Source organism: Podarcis vaucheri, assembly GCF_965113315.1.
Source record: "Podarcis vaucheri genome assembly, chromosome: 2".
NCBI classification, from domain to species: Eukaryota; Metazoa; Chordata; class Lepidosauria; order Squamata; family Lacertidae; genus Podarcis; species Podarcis vaucheri.
Window position 1 is genome coordinate 600,495 of NC_138760.1, and position 27,412 is coordinate 627,906.

At 41.3% G+C, this 27,412-nt stretch overlaps 1 protein-coding gene across 4 annotated transcripts in view; it reads right to left on the minus strand.

The window, feature by feature from the left end:
- SLC27A1 (solute carrier family 27 member 1) overlaps nt 1-27,412 on the minus strand; it is a 57,567-nt gene that overhangs the window by 22,922 nt on the left and 7,233 nt on the right. For all 4 annotated transcript variants that reach the window (XM_082208319.1, XM_082208318.1, XM_082208317.1 and 1 more), the window contains 4 exons: nt 21,340-21,507; nt 13,526-13,920; nt 11,976-12,137; nt 10,662-10,731 (listed from right to left, as the gene is read on the minus strand). In XM_082208319.1, coding sequence (XP_082064445.1) covers nt 10,662-10,731; nt 11,976-12,137; nt 13,526-13,920; nt 21,340-21,506 — 794 coding nt within the window. In that variant the 5' untranslated portion in view covers nt 21,507. Of the gene's footprint in view, nt 1-10,661; nt 10,732-11,975; nt 12,138-13,525; nt 13,921-21,339; nt 21,508-27,412 lie in introns of those variants that run through there.

Consider the following 27,412-nt stretch of genomic DNA (forward strand, 5'->3'; position numbering starts at 1 on the left):
ATTTAGGTCACTTAATACTATCTAGCAGTAGCAAGAAGAAAGTAAGTATTTGGTAAAAAGGACAATTTCAGCTCACATAAGCAGACTTTCTAAAGCAACAACACAAGAACATGCAGGCAATGTAACAAAGGAGACTATTTTCAGGATCCTATTTCTTTTTTTTAAAAGATATTTATTAGAGTTTAAGAATTACAAAAAAAGAAAAGCAAACAATGAACGGTTACAAAACCTCAAAAACAAAAGAAAATACAATAAAACAAAACAACAACAGTACATCAAAACATTAAAAAAGAAAAAACACAAACATTTAAAAAACACAAACATTTAAAAAAAGAAGAAAAAGAAAAAGAAAAAACCCCGTATTTTCATGTCCTTATCTTTCATTTGCTTATTTCCTCGACTTCCTCACACCTCCTTTTTTTGTATTCTAGTTCAATTATTTATTCCAGCAAATCCTTTCCCTCTTTCTCAAATTTAGTTCCATAATTTGTCTTAACGCAATTTAGCCTTAAGTTTTGCACCTTTACCCATTGTCAATCTATTCATACTTAATTCTTTATAACATTTCTGCTAAAGTCATATAACTTCTTTCCAGCATCCTTCTAACATTCATTAATTTTACAATATTTCTGTAAATATACTTTAAATTTTTTTCCAGTCTTCTTCCACCGACTCTTCTCCCTGGTCTCGGATTCTGCCAGTCATTTCTGCCAACTCCATGCAGTCCATCAGCTTCATCTGCCATTCTTCCCGGGTAGGTAGATCTTGTGTCTTCCAGTACTTTGCAATGAGAATTCTTGCTGCTGTCGTAGCATACATAAAAAAAAATTCTATCCTTCTTTGGCACCAATTGGCCGACCATGCCCAGGAGAAAGGCCTCTGGTTTCTTCAATAAGGTATATTTAAATACCTTTTTCATTTCATTATAGATCATTTCCCAGAAAGCCTTAATCTTTGGGCATGTCCACCAAAGGTGAAAGAAAGTACCTTCAGTCTCCTTACATTTCCAACATTTATTATCAGGCAAATGATAGATTTTTGCAAGCTTGACTGGTGTTATGTACCACCTATAAATAATTTTCATTAAGTTCTCTTTTAAGGCATTACATGCCGTAAACTTCATACCTGTGGTCCATAACTGTTCCCAGTCAGCCATCATAATGTTATGTCCCACATCTTGTGCCCATTTAAATCATAGCAGATTTCACCGTTTCATCTTGAGTATTCCATTTCAACAGCAAGTTATACATTCTTGACAAATTCTTAACTTTAGAGTCTAACAATTCTGTTTCCAATTTTGATTTTTCCACTTGGAAGCCTATTTTTTTATCCACATTATATACCTCCATTATTTGATAATAATGGAGCCAGTCTCGCACTTTATTTTTTAGTTTTTCAAAGCTCTGCAATTTTAATCTGTCTCCCTCTTGTTCCAAAATTTCACAATACTTCGGCCATTTGGCCTCCATATTGAGTTTTTTTCTGAGCTTTTGTTTCCATTGGTGACAGCCATCTTGGGGTTTTACTTTCTAGCAAATCCTTATATCTTACCCAAACATTAAACAGTGCTTTTCTAACAATATGGATTTTGAACGCTTTATGTGCTTTAACCTTGTCATACCACAAATATGCATGCCAACCAAATACATTATTGAAACCTTCCAAATCCAACACATCCGTATTTTCAAGAAGCATCCATTCTCTCAGCCAACAAAATGTGGCTGATTCATAATAAAGTTTAAGGTCTGGCAGGGCAAATCCACCTCTTTCTTTAGCATCTGTTAATATTTTAAATTTTATACGAGGCTTCTTGCCCTGCCAGACAAATCTAGAGATATCTCTCTGCCACTTCTTGAAACAGTCCATCTTGTCCAAAAATTGCAATGTTTGAAACAAAAATAATATTCTTGGCAATACATTCATTTTAATCACAGCAATTCGACCTAGGAATGATAGCTTCAAATTTGACCATATTTCTAAATCCTTTTTCACTTCCGTCCAACATTTTTCATAGTTATCCTTAAATAAATTCACATTCTTAGCAGTCATATTTACCCCTAAATATTTCACTTTCTTAACCAATGTCAATCCTGTCTCCTTCTGGAACTTGTCTCTCTCAATCTCATTTAGATTTTTCTCTAAAACTTTAGTTTTCATCTTATTCAACTTAAAACCTGCTACCTGACCAAATTCTTGAATCAATTCTAATACTCTTTTAGTGCTTGATTCTGGCTCCTGTAAAGTCAATACCAAATCATCGGCAAATGCTTTCAACTTATACTGTTTGGTTCCCACTTGGATACCTTTTACCAATTGGTCCCTTCTAATCATATTTAATAAAACCTCCAGGACTGATATAAAAAGCAATGGAGAGATTGGGCAACCTTGTCGTGTTCCTTTCTCAATCTTAAAGTCTTCTGTCACTACATTATTCACAATTAATTTAGCCTTTTGTTCTGAGTAGATTGCACCTATACCATTTCCAAAACCTTTACCGACCCCCATCCCCAATAGATTCTTCTTCAAAAAACTCCAGGAAATATTGTCAAAGGCTTTCTCCGCGTCCACAAAAATCAGAACTGCTTTAGTATTAATCTTCACTTGTAACTTTTCTAAGATGTTAATTATATTCCTCGTATTATCAGACAAATGTCTGCCCGGGAGAAAACCCGCTTGATCTTTATGAATTTCTTCTGCTAACACCTTTTTTAATCTTTCAGCCAAAATGTCTGCAAAAACTTTATAATCCACGTTAAGCAGTGATATGGGACGGTAGTTCTTAAGTTGCGTCTTTTCAGACTCTGATTTTGGTATAAGTGTAATGTATGCTTCCTTCCACGACTCGGGTGCCCTTTTCCCTTCCAATATTTCATTACAGACTTCCTTTAATGGTTGTATTAACCATTCTTTCAAAGTTCTGTAATATCTAGAAGTCAGTCCATCCGGTCCTGGAGATTTACCCAATTGCATATTCTGAATGGCCCCTTCTACTTCCTGATCCGTTATTTTGTAATCCAGCATTAATTTATTTTCTTGGGAAATTTTTTGTAGTCCATTTATTTTCAAAAATTTATCAATGTCCATTTCATTCTGCTTTTCCTGCGTATATAGTTGTTTGAAATACCTCTGAAAACACTTTCTAATTTCCACTGGATTCTGTATATTCTTTCCTTCCACTTCCAAATTCGTAATAGTATTTAATTTTTGTCTTTTTTTCAACTGCCAAGCCAACAATTTCCCACACTTATTTGCCGATTCAAATGTCTTTTGTCTCATCTGTTTAATCTTCCATTCTATTTCCTGATTCATCATTTTCATATATTGTACTTGATATAACTTTATTTCTTTCAAAATCTCCTGAGACTTTGGTTTCGCCCTCAGTTTCTTCTCTCCTTCCTTTATTTTTTCGTAAATTTTATCTTTTTTCTCATTTTGCATTCTCTTCTTAATTGCGTTCTGTTGTATCAAAAATCCTCTCATGACGTCTTTACTTGCATCCCAGATTACTCTTTTTTCCACTATAGTGTTCATGTTTATCTCAAAGTAATCTCTCAAAGTTTTTTGGGCCTTTTTAGTAAATTCATCATTCCTGAACAAAGAGTCATTCATCCTCCATCTAAAGGAACCAGTTGGCATTAATTTCATTTCCAGCTTCACAGCATTATGATCAGAGCTGGTCTTGGGGCAAATTTCAACTTTGCTAATCTTTGGAGCCAGTCCTCTAGTTACCCAGATTTGGTCAATTCTTGTCCATGTCATTTTAGCCTCAGAGAAGAAAGTTCCCTCTCTTCCCAGAGGGTTCTTCATTCTCCAAATGTCAATTAAGTCCATATTTTCAGTCATGTCATAAAATGTTTTTGGTAGTCTTCCATCATTAGTAATTATTTGTCTTTGCACCTTATCCATGTTTGTGGATACAACACCATTCATATCTCCCATCAGAATCATATTGTAGTCCAAATAGTCCATCAAGATTTCATGTAGCTTTTTAAAGAATTCCGATTTCCCTTCATTTGGTGCATAAATACCTATTATCAAAAATTTATCTCCTTGTGTTTGGATTTCAATTGCTACAAATCTTCCTTGTTCATCTTTAAAAATAAATTTAGGTGATAGGCTCTCCTTTGCATAAAGAACCACTCCTCTTTTTTAAACTTTATCCGATGAGATAAATTCTTGGCCTAATTTTTTATTACTTAATAATTTCCTGTGTAACCTTGTCACATGCGTTTCTTATAAACAAATCAAGTCCAATTGCTCTTTTTTCAATAAATGAAACACTCTTCGCCTTTTTTCCAAACTGTTGAGGCCATTAACATTCCAACTCAAGGCCTGCAGTGCCATCCTGTGGCTACTTTGATGCTCCCCCAACTGCCCCCAGAGCTTGCTCCTCTTCTGTTGGTGGTAACGCTGGTTCGTTAACAGGGGAGTCCAGTCCAAAAGACAATGCTGAAATGTCCAGGGTACCCTTTCTTGGTGATGCTCTCTCCGTACTCTTTGCTCCAATCCTCTGTCTGGTGATCCTCTTTCCGGTATTATTGGCTCTTTTCCAATTCCCTTCTGTAAGTCTTCTTCGTGGTTATACAAGAACTTTGTTTTATCTTCTACTGATCTTATCTTTATTTTCCTTCCTTTAAAACTAAAGGATAAGCCTTGAGGAAATTCCCACCGAAAGTTGATTTTGTTCCTTCTCAACAGTTCAACCAGATCTCTGAAGTTAAATCTCAAATCTAAAAGATATTTAGGGATATCTTTAAATATCTCCACTCTAAATTGGTGTATTGCCAAGGCCTCCTCGTAATGCCAACTCAAGATTTTATCCCTCTCTTCTTTAGATTGGAGTGTAATCAAACAGTCTCTTATTCTGTTCTTCTCCTTCTTCCCTCCTCTTCCAAGTCTGAAAGCTCTCACAATTTTAAACTCCTCTTTTTGCAGATCTTGGTTCTAATAGGCTGCAAATTCCTCTGTAAGATAGTCTATCAAAGAGTCTTTTTCTAGTTTAGGTACTCCCCAAATTCTCAAATTTGTCTGTTTCTCCTTGAGCTCAAACATAGAAAGCATCAACTTCTGGTCTTGTACTTGTTTCCGCACATCTGGGACCTCTGTTTCCAGTTGTGCTACCTTCGCTTCAACAGTAACAATCTTTTCCTTAACTTCCTCTGCAGTCTGTCTAGTTGAGTTAGACTCCTTAACTAATGTCTCTATAGCTTCTGTATTAGAATTAACCTTTTGTTCCAAGCTTTTTATGCTTTGTGTGTTTTGGTCCAATTTTTGTGAGTTTTGATCCAATTTTTTATTCATTTGTTCCAAGGAATTGTTAATTTTACTCAAAACAAGTGCCCAATCTTCTTCCGAAAGCATTCCTCCTTTTGGTTTAGTATGCATTGATGCAGCTGCAGAGGAAGCAGGAGGGCCAGATGTAGAAGCTCTCTGAAAAGACTTAGAAACTTAGAATCATAGAATCATAGAGTTGGAAGAGACAACAAGGGCCATCGAGTCCAACCCCCTGCCAAGCAGGAAACACCATCAGAGCACTCCTGACATATGGTTGTCAAGCCTCTGCTTAAAGACCTCCAAAGTAGGAGACTCCACCACACTCCTTGGCAGCAAATTCCACTGTCGAACAGCTCTTACTGTCAGGAAGTTCTTCCTAATGTTTAGGTGGAATCTTCTTTCTTGTAGTTTGGATCCATTGCTCCGTGTCCGCTTCTCTGGAGCAGCAGAAAACAACCTTTCTCCCTCCTCTATGTGACATCCTTTTATATATTTGAACATGGCTATCATATCACCCCTTAACCTCCTCTTCTCCAGGCTAAACATGCCCAGCTCCCTTAGCCGTTCCTTATAAGGCATCGTTTCCAGGCCTTTGACCATTTTGGTTGCCCTCCTCTGGACACGTTCCAGTTTGTCAGTGTCCTTCTTGAATTGTGGTGCCCAGAACTGGACACAGTACTCCAGGTGAGGTCTGACCAGAGCAGAATACAGTGGCACTATTACTTCCCTTGATCTAGATGCTATACTCCTATTGATGCAGCCCAGAATTGCATTGGCTTTTTTAGCTGCCGTGTCACACTGTTGGCTCATGTCAAGTTTATGGTCAACCAAGACTCCTAGATCCTTTTCACATGTACTGCTCTCAAGCCAGGTGTCACCCATCTTGTATTTGTGCCTCTCATTTTTTTTGCCCAAGTGCAATACTTTACATTTCTCCCTGTTAAAATTCATCTTGTTTGTTTTTGCCCAGTTCTCTAATCTGTCAAGGTCGTTTTGAAGTGTGATCCTGTCCTCTGGGGTGTTAGCCACCCCTCCCAGTTTGGTGTCATCTGCAAATTTGATCAGGATGCCCTTGAGTCCATCATCCAAGTCGTTGATAAAGATGTTGACTAAGACCGGGCCCAAGACAGAACCCTGTGGCACCCCACTAGTCACTCTTCTCCAGGATGAAGAGGAACCATTGATGAGAACCCTTTGGATTCGGTCAGACAGCCAGTTACAAATCCACTGAGTGGTAGCATAGTCAAGACCGCATTTTACCAGCTTCTTTACAAGAATATCATGGGGCACCTTGTCACAGACTGTTTGCTTAATGATCTGCTCCAGAATCTTCCCTGGTATTGATGTCAGACTGACTGGGCGGTAATTATTTGGGTCCTCTCTTTTCCCCTTTTTGAAAATAGGGACAACATTTGCCCTCCTCCAGTCTGCCGGGACTTCGCCTGTTCTCCAGGAATTCTCAAAGATGACTGCCAGTGGTTCTGAGATCACATCTGCCAGTTCTTTTAATACTCTTGGATGCAGTTCATCTGGCCCTGGAGACTTGAATACATCTAAACGAGCCAAGTATTCTTGTACAATCTCCTTAGTTATTCTGGGCTGTGTTTCCTTTGCTGAATCATTTGCTCCAAATTCTTCAGGTCGGGCATTGTTTTCTTTATCGGAGAAGACTGAGGCAAAGAAGGCATTGAGGAGTTCAGCCCTTTCTGTGTCCCCTGTTTGCATTTCACCATCTTCTCCTCTGAGTGACCCCACTGTTTCTTTGTTCTTCCTTTTGCTACGAACATACCCATAAAAGCCTTTTTTGTTGCTTTTAACCTCTCTAGCAAGCCTGAGTTCATTCTGTGCTTTAGCTTTTCTGACTTTGTGTCTACACGTGCTGGCTATTTGTTTGAATTCCTCTTTGGTGGTTTCCCCCCTTATCCATTTTTTGTACACATCCTTTTTTAATCTTAACTCAGTTAAAAGTTCTTTAGATAGCCACCCTGGCTTCTTTAAGCACCTTCCATGTTTCCGTCTCATTGGTATTGCCTGATGTTGTGCTTTTACTATCTCCCTCTTAACAAACTCCCAGCCATCATGAACTCCCTTTCCTTTTAGTATTACTGTCCATGGGATCTCACTCAGCACTTCCCTAAGTTTTATGAAGTCGGCTTTCTTAAAGTCAAGAAATTGAGTCCTAGTATGCTTGGCTGCTCCTTTCCGCTGTATAGTAAACTTCAGAAGAGCATGATCACTCGCGCCTAATGATCCTTCCACTTCTACCCCACTAACCAGGTCATCAACATTGGTTAGGACCAAATCTAAAATGGCTGTTCCTCTTGTTGCTTCTCCCACTTTCTGGACAATGAAGTTGTCTGCAAGGCCAGTGAGGAATCTGTTTGACCTTATGCTCTTGGCTGAGTTTGACATCCAACAAATATCCGGGTAATTGAAGTCCCCCATTACTACTATCTCCCTTCCTTTTGCATGCTTGGCCATCTGTTCCAGGAAGGCATCATCTATGTCCTCCGTTTGGCTTGGGGATCTATATTAAACTCCCACAATGAGGTCTCTGTTATTCTTCTCTCCCTTAATTTTGACCCAAATGCTCTCACTTTGGCTTTGAGGTTCTAAATCTTGGATCTCTTCACAGGTATACACATCCTTGACATATAACGCCACTCCTCCTCCTTTCTTCTCTGGTCTGTTTCTCTGAAATAGATTGTATCCCCCCATTATTACATTCCAATCGTGGGACTTATCCCACCAGGTTTCAGTGATGCCTATTATGTCATATTTAGTCTGCTGTACCAAGAGCTCAAGCTCATCTTGTTTATTTCCCATGCTTTGCCCATTAGTGTACAGACACTGAAGTCCATTAATCATTCCCCCGTGTCTCTTATTTAAGGATTTTTTCCTCCCACCACTAGGTCTGCATGCTGTTTGCTCCATTTGGTCTATGACATTTGGATGGTCATCTTCATCAATTGATAGACTCCTACCTTCAGGAGCACTGTCTCCCTCCCCCACATTAGTCAGTTTAAAGCCCTCCTGATGAGGTTTCTGAGATTTTTGGCAAAAACATTTCTCCCAACCGTTGTGAGGTGCAGCCCATCGCTTGCCAGAAGTCCATCTTCAAGAAACTGCAGTCCGTGATCTAAGAATCCAAACTGTTCCTGTTTACACCATTTGCGAAGCCAGCTGTTCACTTCCACTATTTTTCCCTCTCTCCCTGGGCCACGTCGTTCAACTGGGAGGACAGATGAGATGACAATTTGTGCATTTAGTTGCTTCAATTTCCTGCCAAGAGCCTCGTAGTCTCTTTTGATCTTCTGGAGGCTATTGCTTGCAGTGTCATTGGTTCCCACATGAACCAAGAGGAAGGGGTATTTGTCAGTGGGTTTTATGATTCCTTGCAGTCGTTCAGTTACATCTTGGATCTTAGCCCCGGGGAGACAGCACACTTCCCGAGACATCTTGTCAGGCCCACAGATCACTGCTTCTGTTCCCCTCAGAAGGGAATCCCCTATCACCACTACACGCCTCCTCTTAGGTTTGGTCGGGGTTCTTCCGTGAGCTGTCCGTTCCAAGGTCGCCTGCACATTCCCTGAGGACTGACTTTGCTGCTCGTCTTCATATACCTGATCGACTGTAATGAGGGAGAGATCCTCAAATGGAGTCTGCTCTTCGTCTTCCATGCTAGGGGAGAGGACCTCAAAGCGACCTCAGACCTTGTTGTCTTTTCTTGTAAAGAAGGATCTATTTTTTCTTTCCCATCTGCCATAACACTCAAGGCCCTCAAGGTCAGGTACAGTCCCAGAGTTTTATCTTTAAGACTGGAAAATTCCACTCCTTGTAGCAGTTTCAAAGTCCTCCTCTAGAGGGAAATAGTTATTGTTTATCTTGTATTAGTCCAAAGTGTCCTTTTTCTTTTTCTTTTCTTTTTTTGAATTGCAATAGCAAGTTGCACCAATGTAATTAGTATCAAGCCTTAACTTTAGTTCAGAAAGAAATAGTTGAAACTTTTAAACCAGGAGAAAATAGTTGAAACAATGTTTCACTCACTGACAGTCAAATAGTCTATTCACAGTCAATGCGGAGCTCCGCAGTGCAGTGATTTTAATGGCTGCCATTCCCAGGTTTCGAGTGGTGAAAAGTTAACTTTTCCCTCTTTTTCTGCAGGCAAATAACGTCCAAGAATCCTCCCCCTTTTCCCCTGCTTCCAAGGGGGGGTTCGCTATTTTTATACTGGAAATTTAAACATTAAACACAGTCTTTCAGGCTTTAGTTTAAACCTCTTTGTTTCCAACTATTTACAAAAAGAGGAAGGTGGACTTCCTGTTTTACACCTCCCCCGTTCATAGCCTAATTCAGCTTTTAAAGATCCAATTTCTTCACTTTACTCACAGGCAATTACTTTAAATCCAAATGTCCACAGGAAAAAGTCAGCGCTCTCTGGCAATAGCTGTGCAGCTTCACTCCGTGAAAGTAGCAGTCAGTTCGCAGCACCGCGCCGCTCACCCCACTTCGCTCCGGAGTCCCTAAATGGGATTCCCCGCAAGTAGGGGAGGCGCTCCTGGTGCCCTGCCGAACCCCCACATTCCCAGGCTTCCTCCACCTGGGATTTCTAGCGGGTCCCCACCTTCGCCGCAGCGGGCGACCCAGTTTTCACGGAGCCAGTTCCTCCGCTTAGAGAAACTCCACCATTCGCCGCTGGCGCTAACCTGGAAGTCCACCTATTTTCAGGATCCTATTTCTTGTTCACAGGTACATCTAGGAAAAAGTTGCAGAAGGTACTAACCCCATGATGAAGGCTCCTGCATGATTTCTATCCATAAGATCCAAAATAGTCCCCCCACATCCACACACTACAAGAAGAGAAATCAAATTCTCCCACGTAGCCCTGTTTCCATAGATAACACTCTCAGTGTTTTATATTATTATGGAATTCATTTCCACCTGGCCCTCAGCGTTTCTTACTTTTTCTCTGTGAAGGAACTGCAGTCCATAATCAAACCAATGGTCTGGCTTGATATAACACAGCTTCCTACATTTGTATATGTGATTAGGCACAGGGTCACTATCCTAAGGGTGACTATGTATACAATGGGAAGTGGGGAGGAGATGCAACACACATCTGGTGCAATGGGCCCAACAATATCAGAAAGCTGCACAAGCTGCATTTCATTGCTCCTGCTGCCTCCTCTCAATTATTCAAAGACAGGAAGGAAATGTTATGCCTTCTTCCAAGAAGACAGCTGTAAAGACAAGTGTCTGGCAACCTACTGTCCAGTAGTGCTTCTTGGATATTTGTGTACATATTAAAAAATAATAATCATAAATTAAAAACCATACTGAACATTGGCAGACTAAGTTCCCAGGACAGTCACGTTGATGCTCCTCACCTGCTATGCACCACAATGGCAGCCTTGGGCATTCCAGTTGTGCCAGAAGTGTAGATGTAGAACAGCCGATCTAGGAAGAAAATACAGAAGTGGAGCATGAGTGAGACATTCAGCTTTTGTCTCCTTGATCCTTGCCCATCCTGGCTAATAAAAGTGAGCCAGGAAGGGCTGGGTGATGGGCTCTACGGTGTGGTGAATGCTTCCCTCTGCGAGGCAGCCTTCCCAGACCTGCTGAAAGAGGCGGTCATTAAACCACTTCTTAAAAAAACATCTTTAGACCCGGCCAGTATGGCCAACTATTGCCCAGTCTCAAATCTACCATTCCTGGGCAAGGTGATTGAGCGGGTGGTTGCTGAACAACTCCAAGCATGCCTGGAGGATGCAGACCATTTGGATCCCTTCCAGTCGGGATTCAAGCCTCACCAAGGGATGATCTCCGGTGGGTTAGGGACAAAGATGAGAGCTGTTTCCTAGTTCTGCTGGATCTCTCAGCGGCCTTTGACACCATCAACCATAACATCCTTCTGGACCGTCTAGAGGGGCTGGGAGCTGGGGGCACTGTTATACAGTGGTTCCGCTCCTTTCTCCTGGGCCGTGTCCAGAAAGTGGTGTTGGGGGATGAGTGTTCAGACCCCTGGGCTCTCAATTGTGGGGTGCCTCAGGGTTCCGTCCCCTCCCCCATGCTTTTTAATATCTATATGAAGCCGCTGGGAGAGATCATCGGGGGGGGGGGCTTGGTGTTTTTCAGTATGCAGATGACACCCAGCTCTACCTCTCTTTTAAATCAGAACCAGTGAAGGAGGTGAATATCCTATTTTACTTTTAAAAGACAACTGAAGGCAGCCCTCTTTAGGGAAGTTTTTAATGTCTGATGCTGTACTGTTTTTAACACTTGACTGGGAGCTGCCCCAAGTGGCTGGGGAAACTCAGCCAGATGGGCAGGGTATAAATAATAAATTATCATCATCATCATCATTATAATCTACCTTGGCAAACTACCTGTCTCTGAGACAGCTGTTCTGAAAAAAACAGAACAGAACAATAAGCAGAAGGGCTTCTGTGCCAGTAAAAGTGACCTGTGGTGGCCCACAGCCCAGGCTGCAAGATGCAGTTATGTTCTTTTGACCCAGCAAACAGCCCTGAGGTTATAAGCTTTCAATTTCCATGCCTTCCTGAACTAGGACAGGTGCTGGTTGAGACATCTAGTAACATGACGAAAGGTCCCGTGAATCAGTGTCTGTCAGACGCTCCTGCTGGACTATGCAGGATAATCTGATTCATTAGGGAAAGGCGTGTGGTTGTATGGAAACATACCATCTAATCCTTTGGCTGGAACCTGAGCTGGAGGAGATGTTGATGCCTTAGCCAGAAGAGGGTCCAGGTGTTTGGTGCCTGGAGGAACCAATTCAGGTTTGAAGTCTCCAGAGCAGAACTTGACCATATTTTTCCCCAATGTCCCATTCACTTCAGATATTGCTGCAAAACATAGTCAGCCTTACAAGAAGCTCAAAACAGTAGGTACCCAAGGGCAAAGAGTTTTCAGAATCTAATTTTGAGAAGATGCCAAACTACAGCTTGTGGGAATTCTGTTTATGTCAAAAGAACAATAAACCCAAATGTAAATTTTCATGCCATGCTTACAATAATGATATTCAAATTATGCTAATTGCATGCAAGAAAAGATGCAGGCTAGCCTTCCCAACAGCAATTCCCTGGAACCACACCTAGCATGTTCTTGCTACCATTATCTAGGAATGGTACACACACACATACATACACACACACACACACAGAGACAGACCTACTCCCTGCAACAAAGGCCACAGGCATACAAACCCACCTGCTGCAGATATACGGAAGATATACTAAAGTATTTGTATCCTGCCATTTGCACTAGAGATCTTTCTACCAATGCTGATGGGGGATTCTTTTTAAATTGCAGCTTTTAAAGTATAAAACCTCCCAAAACAATTTGCAGCATTCATAAACAATATAGCATCAATAAAGATTGATACAATACAACAGAAGAGCATTTTAAGAGCCCAATAAATGCATCAGTCAAACTAAACAACCTGTAAAAAGATTGGAAAGATATCAGAGATGGGACTAGGTGAGATTCCCTGAGGGGTGAAATCCAAAGACAAGGAACCACAACCAAAAATGCCTTTTTACAGGCATATTGCCTCACATGATGTAGGGACAACAGTAGGGATTCTTCTGGTGAGGATCTTAAAACCTAAACAGGCTTGTGTGGAAAGTTTTTGAGGTATCCTTTATATAAGCCATTTTATTCTAATAGTGTTTCTATATATGTACTGTTCTGGTTGTACACTGCCCTGTGTGTTTTACTGAAGGGTGCATAGAAAATGTCAACATATTTAAAATATTAATGAATATAGTTGTGCTCCTCCTAGCAGAAGACTGAAGCTAAATGTCCATTTTGGGGGCCAGGTGGGTGATTGGTATGAAGTGGAGGATTAGGGTCTGAGAAGCCCCTTGACACCAATCTACCATTCTGCCTCTACTTCCAGACCACACTGGCTTCTGCACAGGACACACAGAGGAAAGAGCAAGAGAAACCTGCTCCCACTTCTGGCACCAAGGAAATGATGGACATGTTAGCACTGCCTTGAGATGACCCATTCCGTAACAGATCAACCAATTCAACCTTGGCAAATATTACTAAGAGCCAAATTACCACTGTGCAATTGAAGATCTTCAGTTGGACACCGGAGGAAGTGAGCAGCTTTCAAGTATTTCCTCCAGAGAAATCAATCTTCTCCCCCTCCTCACAAAACAAAAGTGTAGTTCCTCTGAGTGCAACAAGAAGTGCTTAAGGAGCAGCAAACCAAATGGAATCCCACCTGTTGACAGCTCTCCGCCAAAGATGATGGCTTTTGCCCCTGATGTTTTCACACAGTAAGTCAGAGAATCAAGACGCAAGTTGAAGTTGATGAGGGCTGCCTCGATGCCCACTTTGGCCATCCCTAGCCAGAAGCCTACAAACTCAGGTCGACTCTCCATAAAGATGGCAATGACATCACCAACTCGAAAGCCTTGCTGGTAGAAGAAGTTGGCCACAGCATTAGAATATTCATCCAGATGCCGGAAAGTCCATTTCTCATCAGTAGCTTCATAGATAAAGGCCACTTTTTCTGGATGTCGGCGGACCACATCCTGGAATATCTTGGGGACATTGCTCTTGGCTTTCCGGTGCCAGTACAATTTATATTTAACCTGTATGAGCACCGACAGCCCCCTGCAACAAGGAAAATCTAGTTACAATAGCACTTAACACAATGCTCCCTGTTCAGAGGGAAAGGCAGTAATATACCAGAGTATCGTCTTGTCCAGATACTCATTCTTCAAGATACAGACTTCACAGATATTAACTTCATTTAAGGAGCTACTTATATTGTGCCTGACCCACAGTCAGTTCCATGCCGGAATTACTTCATAAAAAAAATAATAAATAAAATTTCTGCATCTAAGCAATCTAAATTCTGCACCCAGCTAAGTATGCATTCACCCTCCTTACTTTGAGAACTTAATAATACAAGTTTGTTTTCACTATTTTGCACATTTTAGACTTTAATAGGCCTGTGGAGAGGGAGAGGCAAAGAGCTAGTCAGAGCATACAAACTTTCCCAACCAGTGAAAAATGTAGTCACACACCTCCCTGACTTCTTGAGATTTCATCAAGTGTCATCCACACATCTTCAATCACATCTTCAGTCATAAGGGCTAGAAATTTGTTTTTGTTTTTAAAAAGCCAGTATTTTTGAGGAAGCTGACTTTTATGTCCAATATCACGTTCTGGACTTGTTCTGCCCTCAGCTGCAGCATACAGACATAAATATCCTCAGTTCATCTAACCAAGTATATTTATGTCTTGACAGCTACTGGCACTTGATGCTTCAAAGGAAGCAACAATTTAAACTACTGTACTGGGAACTTGTGCCACAATCTACCCTCAGTTAACAATTCCCAATACTCAAGGTTTTCAAAGGCTGAACCCTTAGATATTATAGCTCCTGATATCTTAGCTTATAAGCACCAATGGTTCAAAATTCTCTGCATGAAACAGAGTCTGTTGTCAATGCAGAAAGGCATTTTTCTATTGCAGGGATGCCCAAATGATCGACCGCAATCAACAGGTCGATCTCCAGTTGATAGCGGTCGACCGCCGGCTCAATTTCCTCCGCGGGGGAAAAAGAACATCCTGCCCTTCATTTGCACACAATTGCAAAAACAGAAGACAGAGTTTTTGCTGGCCGGTTTATTGTTTGGTTAGTGATTTATGGCAAGCTTTTGGTTTCCCGCCTAAAAAAAGCTCACCAACTTTGGGTCTCTCCCCCCCCCCCATGGGTAGATCACTGCCAGTTTTTTATTCTGGGAGTAGATCGCAGTCTCTTGGGAGTTGGACGTCCCTGTATTGAAATTAAAATCTGGTTCTAGCCAAAGTTGAGGAGGGGCACTCTACAAACCAAAAAGACATACTGAATGTTAAGTATTTCTTACACAAGTACATGCAAATAAAGTTTGTTTGTTTGTTTTTTCATTCACTGTGAGATAATGTATAGCTGCCTCTTTGCTGCTTCCTGCTTAACTCACATTTTGGAGTACTGAGAAGCAATGGTCTGTGGTATCCCACACTGCCTATTTAATGCCAAGTGTTACGTGGGAGATTTGGGAAACTCAGGAAAAAAAATTCTACAACAACATCTTCCAGATAAATTGTTTCAAGTTTGGTTATCTTACTGTGAATTGTTTTAATGAAGTGTTGCATTTGGAGGTTAGGGATTTAAAACAAAAGACTTCTAGTTCTGTGATAGCTGGGAATGTTTTTTTATACCTTCGAATGGTTATACACCCTTAGAGTTCAGAAGGTAACAATCTCCAGCTAATGGGAAGGAACAGAGAGCATTTGGAGCCAATATGTAGTTTTGAATTTGAAAAAAAAATATTTTGAGCTGTCAGGAGTGTCAACTTGCATAAAACATTGGGGAGGGGGGCCAAGTATGCCCTGCCCCATATATTTGATCACAAGATGCAGTGCACCCACACCATTTGAATGACAATGCCCATCAACTTTGGGTGGGCCTGGCTGCCTTAAATATTTTAGGGGGGGCTGAAGAGTCCTCGGTCCCTGGGAGCTGGCTTCTAGGTGAACTGTAGTTGACGTTAAAATTAACAAGAGCCAAGCCTTGGATCTGGCTGAAACAGTTCCTATTTCAGCTGTGCTGTCTGTTTCTAGGAATGTTCCTGCCTCTATCATGGTCTGCTTGTATATGTGTAAATGAAGCAAGTGGTTACAAAAGGACACTAAGTGTCTGGTTCTCTCTCATCCAAAGGAAACTAAACTCCTAATTGACATGGGAATTTCTCACCCATCAGATTAGTGCAGAATATATACAAGCAGACATGTATGATTCCCTAGATCTCTCGGTCCATATAGCTCTTTGCAGAACCAAGGATGGAGATAAAACCATAGGGGCCGAGGCAGTTTTGGCCCCCTGAATGTATTTTTGAGGGGGCTGGGCCTCCTCCATTTTCAGAGGGCATTTGGCTCTGCCCCCTGGCTCCTCACAATGTCATATGTGACGTCAGGACAGAACAGGATAGAACAGTCATTCGTAAGTCCACACATCACTCCATGGTCAGGCCAGTCCTTCGCTTCTCTATGCCTACATCTTAGAGTTGTTTACATATAGAACCGGGGGGGGGGGGTTTCAGGGGGGGAAACCATGGGTTGTATCCACCTATAGTAGGCTTAAATTGGTCCTGTTCATTAATTTCAATGGATCCACTTTGAGTAGAACTAACACTGGCTATAATCCTGTGAAAAAGAAACTGCATACAAATGTTCATATTTTGAATGAAACTGCCACTTCATTCCGAGTCTAATGTTTTCAGATTTGCAGTCTGGAATGTCTTTAGACATGTGCTATGACAGAAAGAGGAAAATGACTAAACAAGTGGCAAAAGAGGAGGGGAGATAGGAATAGGGCAAGAGGCTATAAAAGAAGCAAAAGAGCACAAAATTCCAACCCCTAAACACTGGGCCTGTATATTTTAAAAAAACGTCTCTGCATCTGAAAGCTTGAAAACTGAGATTTTAACACTTGCAAATTTTTCATTAGATTCTCTTATAATCTTAGGGCACAAGAATTAGGCTCATAGTAGCCCCTTGAAACAAGGTACGCATTGGTTTCTGGCCTGCAACGTGCAGCTGCCATGCACAGAATTAAGTTGTGCATGTCATTGCAAGCCTCCATTGGTGCATTAGGTGGAAGGGGGACTGTAGATGCTGTTGGTCTTAGTATTACAGCCTGACAACACTTCCAGCATCTTTTAACAAGGTCCACTTGGCACCAAACCCTCCCTTCTGTGGCTTTGTCCCAATTTGTAAATAGTATATATGAAATAATATACAACAGAGAAAATCATTTACAGAATGCCCTTCATTCCCAACCAAGCATGGAGACCCCGGGACACAATGTGCACTCAGAAGGTGCAGGTTCAATCCCTTGATCAAAAGCATTACCTCTGCCCAAGAAATCAGGGAGCTGCAACAAGTTAGAGTATAAAACAGCTTCATAATGTATTAAAACATGTCAGTCAACTAGTGCAACTAAAGTAAAAATGTCTCATTGCAGTGGACATGGTAGAGCACCCAAACAGACCTGAGCCCCAATACTTCATTTTAAAAATCAAGTGCTGTGTTCAAAACATTTGATTAAAAATTGTAACATATGCTGGAACTACAGCATTTCACAGAAAAAAATCACTACTAATTTTCATTTACTTTATTACAGAAAGTTTTCCTGTAGTTTGTGCCCATTTTGATGAATGGGCAAGGTGAATCAGAAAGGGAACAAAAGGGAGTGGAGAAAGGAGGAACACTTTGCAATTTAAATGCTGTATTTTCAGGTTCAATTTGTGTCTGAAAGCAACAAGGAGCAAGCAAAATTAACTCATTTGTAGAAGGGCTCTTAAAGATGACTCAAAGCAAATTATATTGCATACACCCCATCCAGTCAGGGTTATGAGACATTAAGAATTATATTGACAAAAATTGGATAAAAGATGAACACCACCACTAGCAGCACAACCTTAGGGGATATTTGCTTATGAGTAAACCAACAGAGTTTAAAAGTAAGTATGAATAGGATTGTATTTTAAGACTGCTGCACAATGCATGCTTAATCAGAAGGTAACCCCTCCAAATTAAATGAAGCTCACTGCTTCATAATTGTACTCAGGACTGCTGCGTTAATTATCTGCTATCCTGACTTTTAGTCTATACCAGACACTGAAAGCAACTTTTTGGTGTGGGTAACTGATCTTTCTGGTTTTTTTGATAATTTAAAACATCTTCCATTGTAGAGTGGGACCTTGGTTCTCGAACTTAATCCACTCCAGGAGTCTGTTCGACTCCCGAAACAGTCTGAAAACTAAGGTGTGGCTTCCAATTGGCTGCAGGAGCTTCCTGCAGAGGAAGCTGCATCGGACATCCAGTATCCGAAAAACGTTCGCAAACTGGAACACTTACTTCTGGGTTTGCGGTCTTTGGGAGCCGATTTGTTCAACAACTAAGCCGTTTGAGAACCAAGGTGCCACTGTAATGGACAATTATGATCAATTTTGAAGTAGGAATTCCTTTTAGACTCATCAGGAAGATAATAAAAAGTGCCACAGCATCAAGACATGACTAACAGGGCTGCACTAAACACATTCTGTACCAAAAATGTCATTTGCTGTTGATCTAAGGAAGACTGCCCAGAGGATTAGACCGCCAATACAAATCAATAACATTAAAAAAAAAAATCCTACACATCCCTCCTGAGTGAAGCAGGAGCCTTGAGGGACTGGGGAGAAGAGAGACTGGTTTAGTAATAGGCTGTTGGCATTTCACCAAACAAGGCTTGCCTGTCACAATGACCCTGCCCTCAGCTCTGCCAGGAAAGAAACAGAAGAGTCTTTGCAAGCTTTAGCTGCACTTTCCACATTCTTAAGGGGGCTTTATTCTCTCCTGTTATTTCTCACTTGCCATGCAATGAGAGGAAGCAGAGATCCAGAGGACACTGAAAACCACTGTAAGAAGTGAAGCAGTCTTTGAGAATGCAGCGGCCCTAAATCCATTAACAACACAGGAATCTCAAGGATATATAATCTTGAAGAAAATAGGTGTCAATTTCAATTACGGTACAGAGCAAGGCACACAGGAGAGCAGTATGGATCTAACACACAGTTTATATCTTCAACCAAGAAAGCTCATCTATGGTTGTTTAGATGATTCTTCTTGTTACTGCCACTCTTGTGATTCTTTTGTACAGTGGTACCTCGGGTTACAGACGCTTCAGGTTACAGACTCCGCTAACCCAGAAACAGTACCTCGGGTTAAGAACTTTACTTCAGGATGAGAACAGAAATCGCGCAGCAGTGGCGCGGCAGCAGCGGGAGGCCCCAGTAGCCAAAGTGGTACCTCAGGTTAAGAACAGTTTCAGGTTAAGAACTGACCTCCAGAACGAATTAAGTTCTTAACCCGAGGTACAACTGCATTTGTTCTTTTATATGGTTGCATTGGTGGTTTTTCATTTATATTATAGCACCCCACCCTGCAGTGGCGAGCAGATTGAAAATATTTTGAATAATAATAAAACAAAGATCAAGAAACCCATATATACACATAAACTCCACACAGAATTCATGTTAATTTCTAGGTGTAAGTTATTTCCAAGTAGGAATTTGAATTTGGCTTTAAAATTATTTCCCCTTTCAAACTTTTAATTTATCTAATTTGGATTCTGAAGCATACAAATGAGATTTATCTCCTTTTATTATCACAACAATAGCATGATGTACATTGGACCAAGAATTAGTACCTGGCCCATGGATGTAGCCAAGGGGGAGCTGCCCCCCCCCGACCAAGTAAAGCAATATAAATACTTAACTAACTGACCAATCACATTGGCTCTGCCCCCCTTTCAAAAGTCCTGCGCCCCAACAAAGATCCTGGCTACGCCGATGACCGGGCCCCAAGCTTCATGGGTGAGTAGAATTTCTCAACATTTCTCATTATGTGTAGTTTCAGGATTCTTCACATTAACACCATTTATGGTTTTGAGCAGACAAATAGCTAACAAAACTTTAAGCAACCTTCTCTCCCACCTGCTACCCACCACAAATTAGTTCTCCCTTCAAGGTCGCAGCCTCCTGTGGGAGCATTTCCTTTCAAAATGGAATCAGAAAAATGATTTTCACAATGTTTAGTTCAGCCCCAAATCTACCTCTAACCACTCAGTTACAACAGCTGAGGAATGGAATTTTATCAATAATATTTTATCTGCTTTTAACTGTGTATTTCCATATCAACAGCTTAGAGTCTTAGGAAGTGAGAGCTGTCTCTTTCAGATGTACAGTGGTACCTCGGGTTACATACGCTTCAGGTTACAGACTCCAATAACCCAGAAATAGTACCTCGGGTTAAGAACTTTGCTTCAGGATGAGAACAGAAATCGCGCAGCAGCAGCAGGAGGCCACATTAGCTAAAGTGGTGCTTCAGGTTAAGAACAGTTTCAGGTTAAGAACAGACCTCCGGAACAAACCAAGTTCTTAACCCGAGGTACCACTGTATACGAATGGTATGGTACTTTGCTTCTGAAGCAATCTAGCAAATGCTTCACACACTGTTTCATTTCACAGTAAGAGTATTTCCATTCATGTGGGTGACCCATTCAACGTAGCTTTGTCCCCAGATAAACTAACCTTGGGTCGCGTTCCTCATAAGTACAGTACACAAGGCTGAATAAACAGAAGATTTAGAATGTTGTACCTTGATCATCTTTGGATTTATCAGCAGCAATAAATCCAATTTAGCACAAGTTCCACTTCCACTGAAGTCCTTAGCACACTGAGCCATGTACAGGTCTATCGGGTGTGAGAACACCTTTATTATTTATGGCACAAGTGGCAAACCCTTTTCAGCCTGAGGGCCACACTGAGCGTCAGCCACCTGTCCAAGCAGCATTGGGCATGGCCAAAGGATATGTGTGCGTACAGGCTCACTACAAATACAGCCAGTAGTAGCTAGCATGGCTGAGGCTGCATTGCTCTTCCACCTCTCCAACATCGTGTGTCACTGCTGATACCAAAAGGGAGAGAGGAAAAGACAAGGCAGCATGGAACTCAACATGGTTTTTGGCTCAGCAACACAGCTAATCTAATGCCCTGTGCAGAGCTTCCTGTGACTGCATCCAGCACAACACAACACAGGCAGCACACATGCACTTGCTACACAAGCACATTCACAACACACAGTTTTTTCACCAGACATGTAACCACAAAGTACACTCATCCTTCTCTCTCATTCTCCACACTCATGTGCACACGCAGCATTGCCAACCCTCACCACTCCAGTGCTGGGATGAGAGTGTCTGGAAATGTTGTGTTTTATACTCTTAAAGATCAGGCTCCAATCTTAGTTCTATGGTGCTCAGTGCAAAGATCAGAAAGAAAAACCCTCTATGTGCACTTTTGTTTAATTTCCTGATCAGAGGGCTGGTGGGCCACTTCTCACGGCATGAGGGGCCAGATCTGTGCCACAAGTTGGCCACCCCTGATTGATGTAAACAACAAACGAGCACATTACGATGCAAGAGGAAGCTGTACTTACAGGAGATCTCTCAAGGCTGTTTTAAAGATGATCCGGAGAAATGTCCAGCCACCAGTGCCAATGTAAATACCCAGAGCAACTGCAATACTCCATGACCAGGCCAAGCCAAAAAAACGCATCAGGCCAAGAGAACCAAGCGAGGCAGTGCAAACGCCAATCATACGCATTCTAGAGAAAGAGATAGGCTGCAGTGTTAACCAGTAAGTTCATTTGTTTTGCATCAACATTTTATTAAGTATGCAGTTGAGCAGTGTTAGAAACTCAAGATATATAAGCTAGACGCCAAATGGCTCCTTAAACCAGGATTAGCCGGGGGTCATTCCACGTCGGTTCAACATGGTCACGCCACCCACTTTCTCGGATTTTGATGAAACTTGGCGTACACCCTTCCCTTATGGTTGAAAGAAACCCCCTTAATCCCCCCCCCATCTCAAACAGTTTTAATTTTATAGCACTTCAAAATTTCGTGAAATCTGTGTTTCTGTCCCTCTTGAGATCCTCGGCCTTATGTGCATTTTATTGTTTTTCTCCATAACCAATGATCAGATCTCTTTGAATTTTTACACAGAGATCAATAACATGATGAGGATTTCAGGAAAAAATACACCAGCACTCAAAAGATCTTATAAATGCCTTTAAAAAATGTATAAATGTAGCTTTTCTGGTGGAAAAACTAGGTTTAGGAAACCTAAATTTTCAGCGTTAGGGCACGATGCAATCAAAAGTTTTTGATGGCGAAAATTATTGCAAAGTCATGCTCTTTCTCAACAAAGAATAAAATTTATGGTTCTCTTATGTCTTGTAACAAAACTTTACATTTTTTGGACATCATGGGGGGGGTGGCTACTGGGTACAACTTTCCTACAATCCATAGCTGTAAAAGAAAAAAATAATGAAACAAAGTTCATCTTAAAATCTAAAATAATATTGGTGATTACAGGGTTGTTGTTGTTTTTTCAAAAGTGCAGACTTGTTTTCAGTTTTGGGGTATTTAAAACTACGAAAATTGGCTATATCATGAAATCAATCTAAAAAAAAATCAGTCAGAAACTTTAAATGCTGACATGTAAGGAAATAAGACCTAGCAAGAAAAAGATTAAAAGTATGTAAAATTATGCATTATATTCAATTATGAGTACATCAAACCATTTTATTTTTTTTAGATTGCCACTGAACACTGCCTGGAAACTTTCTCTGATCCCGTATGTAGCACCTCTCAAAAGACTGTAATGTTTCCTAGGTACAATTCAAGGTGCTGGGCTTGACTGAGAAACCTTGAAGACAAGGGAGACTGCCTCCTTCTCTTGTGAACGCCAAGATCAACAAATGGGTATTTAACAATGCCATCCACACACTATGTTCTGATGCAAGTAATGAACAGAAAGGCTGTCCGCACAAGCCTGAGTATCATTCCAAAAAGTTACAAATGCTCATTTCATTTTTTTACTTAGTGAAGGCTAAGGCAGCCAAGGTGAGAATCATAGAATCATAGAATCCTAGAGTTGGAAGAGACCACAAGGGCCATCGAGTCCAACCCCCTGCCAAGCAGGAAACACCATCAGAGCACTCCTGACATATGGTTGTCAAGCCTCTGCTTAAAGACCTCCAAAGAACTTTCACACTGATTATACTTAAATCCATTTTTAGTCCTGAGTCTTCAAGCTTGGAGAAAGAGCACATTTTATGAACGAGTGAATGAAAGCTTAATGAAGGATTTGAAACAGGATGAGCAAGTAAGTTACTTGGCGAATAGAAAGGAGCAACTTGTTCCAGAAGTGGGGAACGGCATGCTAGAAGGGTACAAAGACAGGAGTGGCAAAAGGGAACAAAGGAGAATCAGTGTTGTTTTTGCTACAAAGCTGCACACTCCAACACTTTCATTTAGCTGATTTTCTGTCTTGCACACTGTCTTGCAACACACACTCCTTTGACTAGACTCAAATACAATCCCACCATAACATAGTTAGCAACAGTCTGTCAGGGTGCAGGGTGCAATTGCTGCTTATGCACCAAGAAAACTGCATTATTTACCTAGTTAAATGACATAAAAAGTAAAAACAAAATCACCATGATAGGCAAGGAACATTATTTAGATAAGATAAAAGATTGTCTCTCCTAAAGTCAGGAGCTAGATCCCAAGGCTTGTGAGGACACTGACTTGCTTGTCCTTAGTTACAATTTTCAACCTAATAATAAATATACTGCGTGTCAGTTGTGCACATTTATAATCTGTACCTGAAAATATAATCTTCCTAGGGTTCCTTCTTTAAGTACAGCTTCCTCAATGTGTTTTATACTAGGATCATGTATTTGATACAGTCATGGATTCAGATTAAAAAGATAACAATTGTAGTCCTTGTTTTAGCCTGTTTCTATTAAATTCAGATTTCACTTTTTTTCTTTTGTTTTAAAACAATCTTACATTAACTAAATAGCAATAATAATAATAATAATAATAATAATAATAATAATAATCTGGCTTCAAAAAACAACATCAATCATTCATCCCATTTCAGCTTCAAAATAAAATGCAACTCCCTAGCATTTTAGGGTAGATGAAATAGCAGCACTACTTGCAGGGAGGATGACTAATGCCATATAGAGAATTTCAAAGACAGAGTCTGGATCTTCTAACAAATCCAACTCTGATCAAAGCATCTGTTTGACATTTAAAGCCCTAACCAGATTTCAGCTCCTGCATACTTGAAGGATTGCCTCTGCCATGGGCTCTGATATCATCAGTGTCTATGGTGAGAGCATGATTACAGCTCACAAACACATGTTCATTGAGATCGGTGGGTATTTTGATATTTTCTATTGTTTAGACTGATTTTAATTTGGCAGAGCAATCCAAGCAATGGGGAAGCAAACTGATTCACGCCCACCAGCCATATGCTGGGACCACCTTTTCAAATCCCATGCTGAAGGGAGTGTTTTTCACCAGTGAGACCTCTCCTCTACTGTGTGTGTTATGTGCTTGTGGGTGTACTGTATTCTGCATCCTGCCACACCTCAGCCTGGTATATTTGGGGATTGAAGGGCAAGTTATATTATTACTGTTAAAGCCAAATGCTATCAATAAAATTCACAAAATGGATATTGAGGAGAGAGATTTCCTGAAGCAGATTCTTTGGATAACAGACAAACAGTTCAATACTGTACTATGCATGCCTACTCTGGTGTACAGTGATGCCCCGCAAGACGAATGCCTTGCAAGACGAAAAACTCGCTAGACGAAAGGGTTTTTCGGTTTTGCGTTGCTTCGCTAGACGAATTTCCCTATGGGCTTGCTTTGCAAGACGAAAACGTCTTGCGCTTTTTTTAAAAGCCGCTTGAAGAGGCGCAGTTGCAACGGACCATGCTTCGCAAGACGAAAAACATCGCAAGACGAAAAGACTCGCGGAACGAATTATTTTCGTCTTGCGAGGCACCACTGTATGTTCCATGTTCAGCGTAGTAAACATCCATTAAGATTGCAGCCTTTGACTTTTAAGGTAACTTTCAACTTCAGTACTGGTTGCTACAGCCAAACAACTGAACTAGGAAGTTCTAAACCATTATGAGTTAAAATATGAGCAACATGTTTACAATGTTGTTTTACACAAACCTGGGCAAGGCGTAGCAATGTGTGCTCCTGAATTCCTCAAGGTTCATTCAGGAACACACATTGCTCAGCCTTTTGGCTAAGATCAAGTGTGAAATGGAAAAAAATGCCAAAGGGCAAAAATTATAGCACATGCTAAGGGGGTGAGAGGAGTTCTTTTTTAAAAAAAAGTAAAAATATTTCAATACAGATATTTGGATTGAATTCTTTATAATTATTGTAATAACAAAAAGGAATATTAATTCTAAAGCCAGTAAACCTAGCATCTTATATACAGTGTTAGAAACTCAGCCAGGGTTACAGTTGCCAAAACAGAATGCCTAGATGCCATTTTGAGGCCGTCCGGCTCGAAAGCCATGTTTTTCAATACAGCTTGTTGGTTCCTGAAATTCATTCTGATTGTGCAGAAGAACTGATACAGTTCTACAGGACATGTTGCTCGTGTGTGAAAACAGTCAAGACCCCAGGATCCCCAGGCAGGCCCCTGCAGATGGTGGAGAGTCAGGCCCCCTCCTGGTGCCCAGGCATCCTCACTTGTTGGCAGGTGGCCAATGGGCAAGTGCAAAATTTACCTGATGAATTTTCATCGCTGCTTATATAACCATCAGGGTGTACTTTAGTTCAAACAGAAGGGTAGTTGGGTAATTTTAGACTCTGGACTTGACTGTCTTCCAATATCATGTCCAGCCTTTTTAGATGGGAGTGTGTATTATGTGCTTTGTTTACTTCAAAAAGTGATAAAGCCACTCCTGCTGTTTCAAGGTCCTTCTGCTCATTCTGCTAAGTAGGGCCAGAAACTTCTGCCCCAAGATACAGTCATACCTCGGGTTGAATGTGCTTCAGGTTGAGTGCCAGAAGTAATGGAGCGCGTTTCCGGATTTCACCACTCGCGCATGTGCAGATGCTCAAAATGACATCATGTGCATGTCTGCGCGTGCGTGGGTCGTGTTTTGCCGCTTCCCCGCATGCATAGAATCATAGAATCATAGAATCATAGAGTTGGAAGAGACCACAAGGGCCATCGAGTCCAACCCCCTGCCAAGCAGGAAACACCATCAGAGCACTCCTGACATATGGTTGTCAAGCCTCTGCTTAAAGACCTCCAAAGAAGGAGACTCCACCACACTCCTTGGCAGCAAATTCCACTGTCGAACAGCTCTTACTGTCAGGAAGTTCTTCCTAATGTTTAGGTGGAATCTTCTTTCTTGTAGTTTGGATCCATTGCTCCGTGTCCGCTTCTCTGGAGCAGTAGAAAACAACCTTTCTCCCTCCTCTATGTGACATCCTTTTATATATTTGAACATGGCTATCATATCACCCCTTAACCTCCTCTTCTCCAGGCTAAACATGCCCAGCTCCCTTAGCCGTTCCTCATAAGGCATCGTTTCCAGGCCTTTGACCATTTTGGTTGCCCTCTTCTGGACACGTTCCAGTTTGTCAGTGTCCTTCTTGAACTGTGGTGCCCAGAAGTGGACACAGTACTCCAGGTGTGGTCTGACCAGAGCAGAATACAGTGGCACTATTACTTCCCTTGATCTAGATGCTATACTCCTATTGATGCAGCCCAGAATTGCATTGGCTTTTTTAGCTGCCGCGTCACACTGTTGGCTCATGTCAAGTTTGTGGTCAACCAAGACTCCTAGATCCTTTTCACATGTACTGCTCTCAAGCCAGGTGTCACCCATCTTGTATTTGTGCCTCTCATTTTTTTTGCCCAAGTGCAATACTTTACATTTCTCCCTGTTAAAATTCATCTTGTTTGTTTTTGCCCAGTTCTCTAATCTGTCAAGGTCGTTTTGAAGTGTGATCCTGTCCTCTGGGGTGTTAGCCACCCCTCCCAGTTTGGTGTCATCTGCAAATTTGATCAGGATGCCCTTGAGTCCATCATCCAAGTCGTTGATAAAGATGTTGAATAAGACAGAACCCTGTGGCACCCCACTAGTCACTCTTCTCCAGGATGAAGAGGAACCATTGATGAGCACCCTTTGGGTTCGGTCAGTCAGCCAGTTACAAATCCACTGAGTGGTAGCATAGTCAAGACCGCATTTTACCAGCTTCTTTACAAGAATATCATGGGGCACCTTGTCAAATGCTTTGCTGAAATCAAGGTAGGCTACATCCACTGCGTTCCCTTCATCTACCAGGCTTGTAATTCTGTCAAAAAACGAGATCAGGTTAGTCTGACATGACTTATTTTTCAGAAATCCATGCTGACTATTGGTGATCACAGCATTCCTTTCTAGGTGCTCACAGACTGTTTGCTTAATGATCTGCTCCAGAATCTTCCCTGCTATTGATGTCAGACTGACTGGGCGGTAATTATTTGGGTCCTCTCTTTTCCCCTTTTTGAAAATAGGAACAACATTTGCCCTCCTCCAGTCTGCCGGGACTTCGCCTGTTCTCCAGGAATTCTCAAAGATGACTGCCAGTGGTTCTGAGATCACATCTGCCAGTTCTTTTAATACTCTT